Source organism: Adiantum capillus-veneris, chromosome 1 (genome assembly GCF_014529385.1).
Source record: "Adiantum capillus-veneris isolate H3 chromosome 1, ASM1452938v2, whole genome shotgun sequence".
Classification (NCBI taxonomy): domain Eukaryota; kingdom Viridiplantae; phylum Streptophyta; class Polypodiopsida; order Polypodiales; family Pteridaceae; genus Adiantum; species Adiantum capillus-veneris.
The window spans coordinates 128,724,577-128,733,190 of record NC_140931.1 but is presented as its reverse complement, the minus strand read 5'-3'; the positions used below and the strand labels follow the sequence as shown (position 1 = coordinate 128,733,190).

At 39.8% G+C, this 8,614-nt stretch overlaps 1 protein-coding gene across 1 annotated transcript; it reads right to left on the bottom strand.

The window, feature by feature from the left end:
- Positions 1-5,859: 5,859 nt before the first annotated feature.
- On the bottom strand, positions 5,860-7,142 carry LOC147465542 (small ribosomal subunit protein eS28). The gene is made up of 3 exons (XM_086520542.1): positions 7,005-7,142; positions 6,248-6,389; positions 5,860-6,168 (listed from the first exon to the last, which is right to left on the bottom strand). The coding sequence occupies exons 1-3, from the start codon at positions 7,005-7,007 to the stop codon at positions 6,116-6,118; spliced, it is 198 nt and encodes a 65-aa protein (XP_086376668.1). The 5' UTR covers positions 7,008-7,142; the 3' UTR covers positions 5,860-6,115.
- Between the last annotated feature and the right edge of the window lie 1,472 nt (positions 7,143-8,614).

Here is an 8,614-nt window from a genome sequence, read left to right as displayed (position 1 = left end):
GGAATATGCTACCATCCTATCTTGTCTTTTTTATGTACTTATGTGAAGCAAGGCTTCAATGTTAGGCATATTGCATAGAAGCTTCCACAGTTTGGAATATGCTACCAACATACACACTTGAGGAGACTTTGCAACATGTCTGTATACTTTTTGGTATGAACCAAGCCAAGAGAGCATGCATGGTTCATACGGAAGCTCTCAATTTCTCGATATACATTGCTATGATCGAGATTCAAGCACAAGGTCAGCAAAAGCAGACTAAAATACACTCTCATGCAAGCATGTACTTTTTAATTTCAGGACAATTGGCCATCAAGGGGCAACAAGGTTAGACAATTCAAGTTCTGATTAATTTTTTGTGTTTTAACTTTTTATTTGGGAAATATTTCTTCTTGTGCAAACCAAAGTGCTTTGACAGACTTAACGAGAAGCAAGGCTTCTACTCTGTGCCAAAGTACTATCCATTGACTTTGGATCAAGGGTAATGGCACACACATTTGACAAATTGGTAATATGCAGATATAACCTCACATTTTACGTTCGGCAACGTTGAACTATGATGTATACATGCCAATAAAAATTGTGCATGGCATGTATGGCATCGGCTCAAAATGTTGAGATTGTCATTGAAGTCAAGGGCTTATCACTCTATTTTTTTGATATGAATACATGGCATGCTAGTATGGTGGGACTAACTCCACTGAATCATTGTTTACACTTTCACTATAACACCAGCTAGTCTATCAAGGACATCCTTATCCGCCTCATAGTCATGGTGGATTCCACTCATTGTGATGTCCACATGAATTGGACTCGTATGATTTTTAAGATGAGGTAAGGCCTTATTTGTTTTGCCTGATTTTTCATGATGCTTCTGTTATTGATGTTGTTGTAGGGGTGATCCATAGCTATCACCTTGTACTCGATAACAATTGTGGCTAGTATATTTGCTTGTGATTGTTGTATATGACTACGTCGAGCACTTTTTATCATTGGCTCTATGCAATGGTGCAGCCAATACACATGATGCTTTCGTTGGTGGTTAACAAATAGGCATGGCCATGCTTTCAAAGAACTAATTCATGGGATGACATGAATCGACTGAGAGCCTCCAAGCAAGTAATTTCTTATTTCAAACACCAAACAAAATCTAGTATGACTACCTTCTTTTTGGTATTGAAAATATTTCTCTTCTTTTCATGGGGAGGTATGCTTGTTTCAAGATCCAATGGTGAATAAGATTCCATCTTAGAGGATCTACTACTTAATTTTCTCCATTTGTGAATAAAATTACAACTTGAGCAAATCTATTGCTTCATTTATAACACTAATTTCGTCTATAAGAGTGGTATTTTCAAGGCTATGACCCAGCTAATGCAAAATCATTCCATAGGTGTTGAGGATCATGGTATGGACTTTTCACAATTATACTCGATTGGTGACAGGCTAGATTATGTTGGTCTTTGTTACCTAATAGTTTAGGCAATTTCTATGCAGAATCTAACCAAGGGGTTTGATTTTGTCGAATCTACCCAACGGGTTTGGATTGCCAAGGCAACAATCGGTGTTATCAATTACATATTGGTTTATTTTCACTAATATTTAATTTAGTGTTTAACAGGTAAAAGGAATATTGGGCCTTTTGAGGTCGGATTTTTGGTAATGTACCTTTTAGGTTTGGAAAGTGCACTTGACTCCTAGTAAGTGTAAGCTCTTTTCCATCTCTAGTAAGCATATGATTTGGTTTATTTTGATTTTTGAATATGCTTTGCTTGAGTTTTCCAAGTGGGGTGCATTTGCTATAATGAAAACCCTTAGTATAATAAAGTCTTCAATTAATGCAGTTGTTTCTTGGCCTCTTTCACATAAGTTTTTGTACAAATGTCCATGTAGTAATCTACCATGAGAGACCGGTAAACAATCTTTGTTTTGGCTTTCTCACATCAAACCCCAATCTAACAGAGCTCATATTCCTTTGTTTGCTTTCAAGAGTCTAGCAAGACTTTCTCTTTTGGAAAACCTAGAATCAGTACTAGTAGGCTTTTTCTTTGCTGAACTTCCAAGTCATTGATGATGTTTTTGGTTTCACATTCTTTTCCACCCTATATTTTGTGGCATAGATAAAAACAAAGTGGGATTTTTAACAACATTGCTGAATATTGAGATTCACCCACAAGAATTTGATACTTCAGTCAAGCATACTCTTTATGGGGTGTTCTTATAGCAACACTCGTACGATAGGAGCATCTAAACATGGCTCCTAGTGCTAGTAGGTTCCATTAGCCTTGATGAGTTTGTCACGAGGATTATCAAAGCCTTGATGACCTCCATTAGCCTCAATGAGTTCAACAAGAGGATTTTCAAAACCGACGCCCACCTTGGGCATGGCAATCCTTCCGGGAATCCGTTGGATTGGGGCTTTTTTCTATAAGGTGAGAATCTTAGAGGAGCATGGACGAAAAGGGTATACCCATCTTGGCCTTTGTCCTTAACTGCCTCATTGCAACGGGTGTGTCTCCAATGATTTCCTAATGGAGGTAATGGGCTATTGGATACCTTCCCCCTCTCCATATCAAAATGTTGAAGTACCTTAGAAATGTACTCAGTCTGAGATAACTAAAGTATTTCATTGCTCCTATCTCTGACAATCCACATACCAAGAAAGTGATTGGCTTCTCCTAAATCCTTCATATCAAAGTTCTTATGAAAATTTGATTTCAATGCATCTCACGGGTACTTTTTCCAACGATAAACATGTCGTCTACATACAAGATCAATATCAAAAGACTACCATCAATAGCTTTTTTAGTGTAGAGGGAATGATCTTCGTCACTCCTTCTGAAACCTTGAGATCGCATAAAAGAATCAAACTTATTGTACCATTGACGAGATCCTTGTTTTGTCCCATAGAGAGCCTTTTTAAGTTTGCAAACCATCTTTCCCTTGCCTTCAATAACAAACCTTGTGGTTGTTGCATATAAACGTCTTCACTAAGATCCCCATATAAGAATGCCGTTTTGACATCCATTTGAGCAAGTTCCATATCGTCAATGGATACCAATGTAAGCACTAAGCAAAGATTAGTCATCTTCACAATTGGTGAAAAGATATTATCAAAATCAACGCCCTTTTGTTGCTTAAAACCCTTGGCAACTAGTCTAGCCTGACTGATCATCAATGGAAGCAATCTAAATTTTGTAGACCCATTTGCAAGCAAGAATGTTCATGCCCTCTTTCAACGATACCAAGTCCCAAGTGTCATTCTTCTTCAAAGAATTCATCAGAGATTGCATAGCCAATTGCCACTTAAGCTTATCATCAACAGCCAACAAGCATAGCTTCATCATAGCATGAAAGCACACCACAATCTGTCAACATCACATAGTCAAGAGATGGAACAGACCGTTCAGGAGGACGAGAAACCTGAGTAGATCTCCTTAACTCCAACACATTAGGTTGTTCCACTTGTTCTTCTAACAAGTAAGGTTTTCCACTTGCGGTGGTTGATGTGCAGGTACATTACTACTCTATTATGTACTTATCCTCTTGAATCACCACACGTCAAACTTCAACAAAAGGTATAGGTTTCTTATGCATCTTCTACTCATTGAAGTACACATCATTAACAATCTTTTTGGCTTCGGAATCCCAAAGACGATATCCCATCTCACCATAACCTAAGATTATACATTTCCTCGACTTAGGGTCAAGCTTGCTACGCATATTCTTAGGAAAATGGCAAAATACTTCACAACCAAAAACTCGAAGATGTTCATAAGAATTAATCTCCTTAAACCAAAGCATCTCTAAAACTTTTTCATCTAGCACAATATGAGATGACCTATTGATGAGATGAACTGCAATAGCTATTGCTTCTGCCTAATAGCTTTCGGGTTGACTGGTATTAGACAACATAGAGTTGACTTTCTCTAATATTATTCTATTCAACCTTTTTGTGACATGTTTGATTCCTTTTGAATCGCAAAATTCTTGAAAGGACTTTAAAACAGACTCTCCACAATGATCAGTGCGTAAATACTTTACCTTCTTTCCACTCTAATTCTCAACTAATGCAAAAACCTTTGAATGTGATCCTTGTACTCAAGAGGATAAACCCAAACTTTATGAAAAGTCATTGGTGGCAAGATAAGATATACCCCCTAATGATACACAAAAGATAAGCACCCCCTCATGAAAATAGTCAACAATGTGATGGTGACCATTGGATGGTGTCGTGCAAAGAAAAACTGCACATTTTCTCTACCACTCCCCAATGGCCTTGGCCAAAAAATACAATTTAAGCCAACAATTAAAGCATTAGAACCTTAAATGAAGGGACCCTTTAGCAAAGTAATCTAAGTCAAGAAAAAGAGGAAAGACCAATACTAACTAGTTGCATAACCTTATGCTTATTAGTAAGGTGTCTTAGGCACATACTATTTCTAATCGAGACATCGCATGAGAAAGCAATGATATTCCTAGGCCCTTCTCCATTTTCCCCCTTTCCCTAGGACCGCTATTTCAACACATGGTACATAGACCAACTCAAAGGTTGCACCCCAGATGGGATAAGTTTGTGAGTTTTAAGGATTTCATGTCATAGCACAATGTCCCATATGGCAGCCTTCTTGGGATATAATCCTGCCTGCTGGTCTCTCGTGAACTGGAGAAAAGTAAGATTACAAGTGACAATGTCGGATAGAAATGTAGGTTAGTGTATGAGATGAATGTGCATGACTATGTTTGATAAAAGATTGAGATTGTGTAGCACTTGCTACACATTTTAAGATGAGATTTACCTCTAAACAAGTTCCTTAAAAGAAACCTAAAACATTAGAGTTGAATGTTGAAATTACCCTGTGTTCAAACAAGTCAAATTACCTCAATTTCTCGTAGCAAATTTACAAGTTTTCAGAGACAGGTTTTTCTATGGTGAAGAATGTGCACATGCACACCCAGGTCACAAAAGAGCAAGTCCTGTTACACAAGGAGCCACATGCTAGCACAAGCATAGAATGTCACATGTTAGCAAGCACAGACTCGACACATCCGACTCCAAAATTCTCTCCAAACACTATCAAAACCACCTTTCACATCACTGAAACCAAAGTATACTGTCTTCTACCAACCAACTACCATACTACCCCATCTCGAGTGAAAAGGGACTTATCAAGCACCAATTTTAAAACACCCAAAAGCATGCCAAGCCAAACAAAAGCCACTGATATACGTCAATATATACCGAACGGCATTTTCCCAAACCCTGCTGTACTCATTAGACACGTCCTGTACCTGATATACGTTAGAAATATGAAGCACAAGACCAGTGACTTGGGAAACAAATGCCCCTATTACTTGCTTAGAATGTGAAACTATGATTAGATATTGGCACAATTACATAATCCTTCCACAGGATTTGAGCATGAAACAGCAAAATCAATTGAGCAACATTCACATGTAATCAAAACAATAGAGGAATGGGAGGATTAAATCCGAGTTCAACAGGTGGGCCACAATCAAGAGAGCAGTCAGCACAAACAAAGCAGACAAGGTTGAGTGAATTAGGCAATGGCAAAATGGCAAAACACTCGCTAACAATTTCAGAACTACAAACGGACAGATCTGCACATCAGCCCTTTATATCCAACTTTTAAATTCATCAAAGGCATGAGAAACTGTCACAGACTCGGGGAAAGACCACCAGTAAAAGCTAACACCCTCAAATTGAATGGACTCAGCTGCAAATGGAGAGCCCCCTTCCCAGAGATGGGAAACTAGGCAAATAACTCAAAACTAACTAATGCAATAATGCCATGTGCAATGAAGACTTCAAATATTCACAGCCTTACAAAATCCCAGTGACACGCACATGCTCTTATAAAAAAAACTCTGAATACAAGTGTCAAATAAGGAAATACTAAAAACAATACTTGATTCTCATCAATCTGAAAAACTCATGTTACATAGAAGCACATGCCGCATTGTCAAAAACATGATTAAGTTGTTGCCAAAACAGCAAGCCTATCATCCTATAACCGGCCGTACTCTCCAAAATGCTTTTCCAACTTATGATCCATGACAATAGCCCATTCGAACCATCAAAAAACCACCACAGCTATCGAAGTCTTCGAGCCTCTCTCTCAGACTCCAAAAGAGCTAGGATATCTCCTGCAAAAGTGATAAGCATTATCTATCAGACCAACAAAAAAAAGTCAGTATAGACACATCAGTCATCTTAAAGTATTACCTTCTCGGACAGGACCTTTCACATTTCTCATGATGAGACGATTTTGGTCATCGACAAACTTGACCCTCACTTGAGTCACTTGACCTCGGGAGCCAGTCCGCCCCATGACTTTCACCACAATGGCAAGCTTAACAGGCGAATCCTGGACCCAGATTCAGGGAGATTAGATGCACAGTTTTCATCTCAGCAATATGCACTATGTTTAGACTAGTCATTGGAGAGAAGAAGAAAGAAGCATCGACAATCTGAAAAAATGTTCAATCTCTGTCACATCGAAAGGCAATAGCAAGCAACACGAAGTCATGATCAGCACAATCAGACAATCAGATCAATTAAAAAGAACCCCTCATGGCCTTATAAGCCCAACATGGAAACTAGCAGTATGTAAGTAGTGCAAATGAGCTCTCGAATGGTGATTATTAGGTAGAAGGGGTGGATCAGAAACAGCCTCTTGAATTTGCCACACAAGTGTATTTCGGGTGCACCGTTCTAAGGGTGCCTTCTGCTTCTCATCACTTCCACCCCCTATGGCTCAGGAAGGCAATGACGCGTGGTTCTCCATCGAAAACAAAGATACGTGGGCACATCCGCACCAACCACCATACAACTTCAAAAGGTAGCTTCTTGAATGCTTCGGGGATGCAGGAAACGCCATAGAAAGCATGAAGACATCCTTCCCCAAACGAATGACTTTACAGAGAAGAAATTAACAACAGTACATAAACACACAGAAACACGCACACATACATGTACGTACCATATCTGGAGGCCCGGTAGCAGAGCGCGAGCGCGAGATTTAGCAACGCTAGGCAACGCAGCAGAGAAGAAAAGCCTCACTTGCAAAAGCCCTAAAAGTATTACCCCTCTTCTTCCACTTTCACACCTTTTATTTGTTAGAATCATTTGTGCCCGTCCGCTTCGACCCGACCACATCCTTTCAAAAAATATATATTTTGGGGGAAAATACCCCTCTCTATTTTAAGAAAATTTCCCTGGAATTTTAAAATTTCCAAAATACCGTTTGCACCAATTTTGGATGGATTGCTACAGTTTTCACCTATTTTAATTTATACTGTTGTTTGATAATCCAGATCTATCCCTATGTACCTTACAAAAAATTGTCTACCAATGAGCTCCAAAGAGTGACTTTTCTTCCATTCATCAAGGCATAAAATTGTGGTTTTCGTGTCCTTGGGTGATGTCCGACCACCTAGTGTGGGAGAACCCTTTACAGTAGTAACCACTTTCAATGTAAAGAAGTGCCTTGAGTAGAAGTGGGCACGCTCATCCTAAATCATATTTTGGGTACATCACATTGGTGGAGATGCAAGGTACTGTTACCCACCGGCGTTCACTTCTAGTAGTGTATTGGCTATTGGCCGGGCTTGTCAGTCCAATAGGAAAAGGGTAAAAGTGATCGCCGATGAGAGGCACACTCTAACTGAAACATTCAAGGGTTAGTTAGCTAAGCATGGGCGCCCAAGTGTGAATGGGCGAGCTCATATAAAAGTCACATAAACCTAAAAATCATTCATTCTTTCATTTGTGCAATTGAAGAGTGTTGTTGCTCCATCTCCATCTTCTTCTTCTTCATCTCCTTGTGTGTGTGTGTGTGTGTGTGTGTGTGTGTGTGTGTGTGTGTGTGTGTGCGTGAGAGAGAGAGAGAGTGTGTGATCGAGCATTGCAACAACGGCACAACGGCGGCGAAGCGGTTGAGCGCCACACAGCGGTAGCTCCTTTTTCTTCGTGGCGAGGAATCCTTCTCGAAGGCGAGCGTAGGGCAGTGAGTGACACACCTTTGCTCTCTTGAACTTGCTAGATTAGTATGGTTGTGTGCTTGCAGCCATTTGTGGCTCGCACACAGTGTACGGCAAGTCCTTTGCATTGACACGTGCGACAGACGTGCACATTTTTGGAGCCGTTGCCAGAGAAATGTCCTGCATTAAGCTCGAGTAGCACTCTATGTTGCTTTGTGGTGCATTATGAAATGTATGAAAGGTAGAGAAGGAAGGTGTGTGTGTTGAGACGGAGTTTGTTTTGCTGCAGTGTATTGTTTTTGTCAATAAGGTGTTGAAAGGTACCATGTTTTCTCTGTTAGAATTAAAGTAGTAGATCTATAAAGTTAGTTTTGTGTAAAGTACAATAAGTAGATCTGTTAGCTAATGAGTTGTTGTAGTACTGTGCTAGTGTGTAACAGTAGTAGCTGTGTTAGTTGTAAGTAGGTAGGTTAGGTGTGTGTGTGCTCACGCGCGCATCACGGCCGCGATGACCTTATCCCAAAAAAAAAAGGTAGGACCGGGATCGGGAATATTCCTCAGGCCCAAGCCCAAGCCCACGCTCAGGTTCAAGCCTCAGTTACCCTTTAGA

Excerpts from the sequence above, each read along its gene's own strand:
- LOC147465542 (XM_086520542.1), bottom strand. Across the intron at positions 6,169-6,247 it reads GAAAGGTCCTGTCCGAGAAG|GAGATATCCTAGCTCTTTTG; the intron begins GTAATACTTTAA and ends TCACTTTTGCAG.